This window comes from Triticum dicoccoides, chromosome 1B (genome assembly GCF_002162155.2).
Source record: "Triticum dicoccoides isolate Atlit2015 ecotype Zavitan chromosome 1B, WEW_v2.0, whole genome shotgun sequence".
NCBI classification, from domain to species: domain Eukaryota; kingdom Viridiplantae; phylum Streptophyta; class Magnoliopsida; order Poales; family Poaceae; genus Triticum; species Triticum dicoccoides.
In genome coordinates, this window is record NC_041381.1 from 6470176 (window position 1) to 6473276 (window position 3101).

At 44.4% G+C, this 3101-nt stretch overlaps 1 protein-coding gene across 1 annotated transcript; it reads right to left on the minus strand.

The window, feature by feature from the left end:
* Window positions 1-1283: 1283 nt before the first annotated feature.
* LOC119298864 (horcolin-like) lies at window positions 1284-2466 on the minus strand. Its single transcript, XM_037576168.1, has 3 exons — window positions 2385-2466; window positions 2042-2242; window positions 1284-1845 (listed from the first exon to the last, which is right to left on the minus strand). The coding sequence occupies exons 1-3, from the start codon at window positions 2385-2387 to the stop codon at window positions 1609-1611; spliced, it is 441 nt and encodes a 146-aa protein (XP_037432065.1). The 5' UTR covers window positions 2388-2466; the 3' UTR covers window positions 1284-1608.
* Between the last annotated feature and the right edge of the window lie 635 nt (window positions 2467-3101).

The window sequence follows — 3101 nt, forward strand, 5'->3', positions numbered from 1 at the left end:
TCAGTAGTAAATATTTTCATAATAAAAGTTTGCCAAAAATATTTTGTAATAGTATTTTCAAACTCTGAAATGCTTCTGTTGCACAGAGGTCCTATTCTGTCCCATTCCTATGTTATAACTACAACCCTATTTTTCTTATCTCAATAAATTCTGCAATCTTTCCATCTTATAGTCCTTCCAGCTAAACTGTTAAGTCCAGAAGGTCAGCTCTATTTGCATCTCTTAAGTTCACCAAATTATTCCTATAGTTTTGGTCCGGAACTGAATTTCACCAAAACATGCACTTGCAAGTTGTTTATTCTTCCAAACTAAACATACCACCCTCTGTATGATGCAATGAAGCATCATTCTGTAAATTTTGGTCATCAACAAAATTTCCTAGGCCACAGTGGCATTTCACCAAACATCTTGTGTGCATGGCAGAAAGTATGCAACCCTCTAAACTACATATGTAACTTGTTCTCCTTGTCAATCTAGCATGTCCATCAACCTTTTCATAACCATTAACACCATCCTGACAAGTTATAGCTCGATTGGATCAACATGAATGCCATTAGCATTTCATCGAACACCCTGAGGGCATGCACAGAGCGCAGCCAGCGCGGGCTTATCATAGCCATGGGTACTGAGCTGCTGCCACCCTCCTATTACTTCCCTCACTCGCAATGCGGTGTTCGTTTAGGCGGGGAGCGGCCGAAGCGGCATCGACGTCGAGCGCGGGTGGCGGCCGTAGGCAGGGCATGGTACGTCTCTGTCATATCTACTTTTTCAAACACTTCTGCTCTTGTTTTGGACTCTAATTTGCATGATTTGAATGGCCCGGACTGACGTTGTTTTCAGCAGAATTGCCATGGTGTTATTTTTGTGCAGAAATCAAAGTTCTCGGAATGATTTGAAACTTTCCAAGGAATTTTTATGGAATTAATAAGGAATATTGGCCCAAAGAACAACTGGAGAGGGGCACCAGGGTGCACACACAGCACCTGGGCGCGCCCTCCGGGGCGCACCCTGGTGTTGTGTGGGCCCCTTGTGGCCCATTTAACCCTACTCCAATCGTATAAATTCATATCCTGGGAGGAAAAATAAAGGAGCAAGAATTATGGTGTTTCACGAGGTGGAGCCCCCGCCACCTCCTATTCTTCATCGGGAGGCCAGATCTGGAGTCCGTTTGGGCCTCCAAATTTATCATATCATCTACCTTACGAACTGCAGGGCACACGGTTTATCACTAAACATGCAAGCGTGTGAAAGGTGCGACACATTGGAGCTCTGTCAAATCCGGGTGAGCAGTTTGCACTAGAACAAGCCTTGCAACAAACTTCTTTTATTCAAACATGCGCGCATTTAGAACGCAACGCATGGCCTCAGCTAATAACTAGCCCGAAGACCTGCACAACGTAGGATCCTCACACACTTGTCGTGCCATCCCATGACTTGAGGATCATGGCGTCACACATTATCACACACATATGCAAAAGTGCCATGCAAAGCACTTGCAAGTTTATTTATTCTAGCAAGCAGATGCTGCCAGTACTATGTCACGTACGGTACACACTCCTTCCTTCATTGGCTAGGTGGCCAGCCAAGAAGTGTGCATCAACCAACCTTTCATGGAGAAATGTAGAACCCAATCGCGTCCAGGAAGGCACCGGCGCGTCCAAAGAAGCCGACGATCTTACCACCGTCAAGCACCGGGACGCGGAAAGGAGTACCGGTACCTGAGCCGTATGTCTTGGCAACCCCCTTGGATGTGACAATTTTAAGAGAGGTTACAATCTCGTCAGTCCCAAATTTACCCACCGTCCCAGAGATTTCTGTCACATAGTTGGTAGCGTCTAGATTAATCTGCAAGAGATGGCAATCATCAGGTCATGTAGGTAAGAGGTAGGTATATGAGTTCATGTAGGAGAACTAGTAACCCTAGCCGTTGGATTGGATCTATATAGAATGCCTGACCAGCTCAAACAATAATCAAAACCGACGAAAGGAAACAATATAGCACAAGACAAAAGAATATTTAAAAAACAAACATTTCACGCACCGTATCTTCCGTGCCGCCAGTGCCACCCCACTTGATGCCGGAAGAGTGTTGAGCGTTATCGGTGCCCACATAGGTGAATGCAATAGCGTCAACGATAGCTCCGCTACCGACGGTCACACTAACCATACGGGTGGGCTTTGGCTGGACATCACGCTCGCTGCCACCATTCCCACCCCATGGCCCAATCTTCACAGGCTTGCTCTGAATTAGTTAAGGAGTATACCATTAATTTACTCCAAAATTTAGGATTTCGAGACCAATCCCTTCAAAATACTGTCGAATTTCTCCATTCTTTTGAAGAAAATGAATAAATAAGGACCACATGAGAGGCTCGAACACGTACCATTTTGGCTCTAGCTTTATCAAACCCACCCAAAGCAGCAACCTATGTACGGGTGTAGAAGAGTGACTTGGTTTGCTGGATGGCTTCGTTGTGCAATAGAGAGCCCCCTATATATAGCGGTGCACCCCGGCTCCTCAGAGTTGATAAGAACAAAGGTAGTACTCCAGACGCTGTCTTTGAGACTGTTGCAAGACAAGAGTAACTAGTACACACTATTCTTGCCTAAGCATGCATGCCTAAAACTTGAACGCAATTTAGTTATGGGCCAATTTTACTGAAAACCTCATGACCATTGTTGTAAATTACATATTGTTTTTACTATCTTGAAGCGTCCATTAAATTGTGGTCAGTGATGGGTTCATGTGAACGCCGGTAACGATTTTCAAGTCTTATGGACCCATGATTAATCCCGTTTGACTTAGCTACCGAATATACTCTGTATTCGCCAATGTCTCCATGGAATGCTTGAGAACTTCAAACCATGAGAGAATCTGACGGTCAAAACTCTCAACGAGCTGATTGGTATATAGGCTATAGCTCCTCAGTGTGATCCTTGGATCTATTGCTCTGTTATAGCATTCAAATGCTGTTATGATTTGGCAATGGAATCTTTTTTTGCGGGTTATTTGGCAATGGAATCTAACTTGTCTGCCTCTTGTTTGCCTTTTTTTTAGGAGAGGCTCATGTTTGCCTTAATGAACGGTTGGCTATAATCTA

Coding starts and splice junctions, on each gene's coding strand:
- LOC119298864 (XM_037576168.1), bottom strand. Junction 1,846..2,041: donor CTGGCGGCACGGAAGATACG/GTGCGTGAAATG, acceptor CATCTCTTGCAG/ATTAATCTAGACGCTACCAA.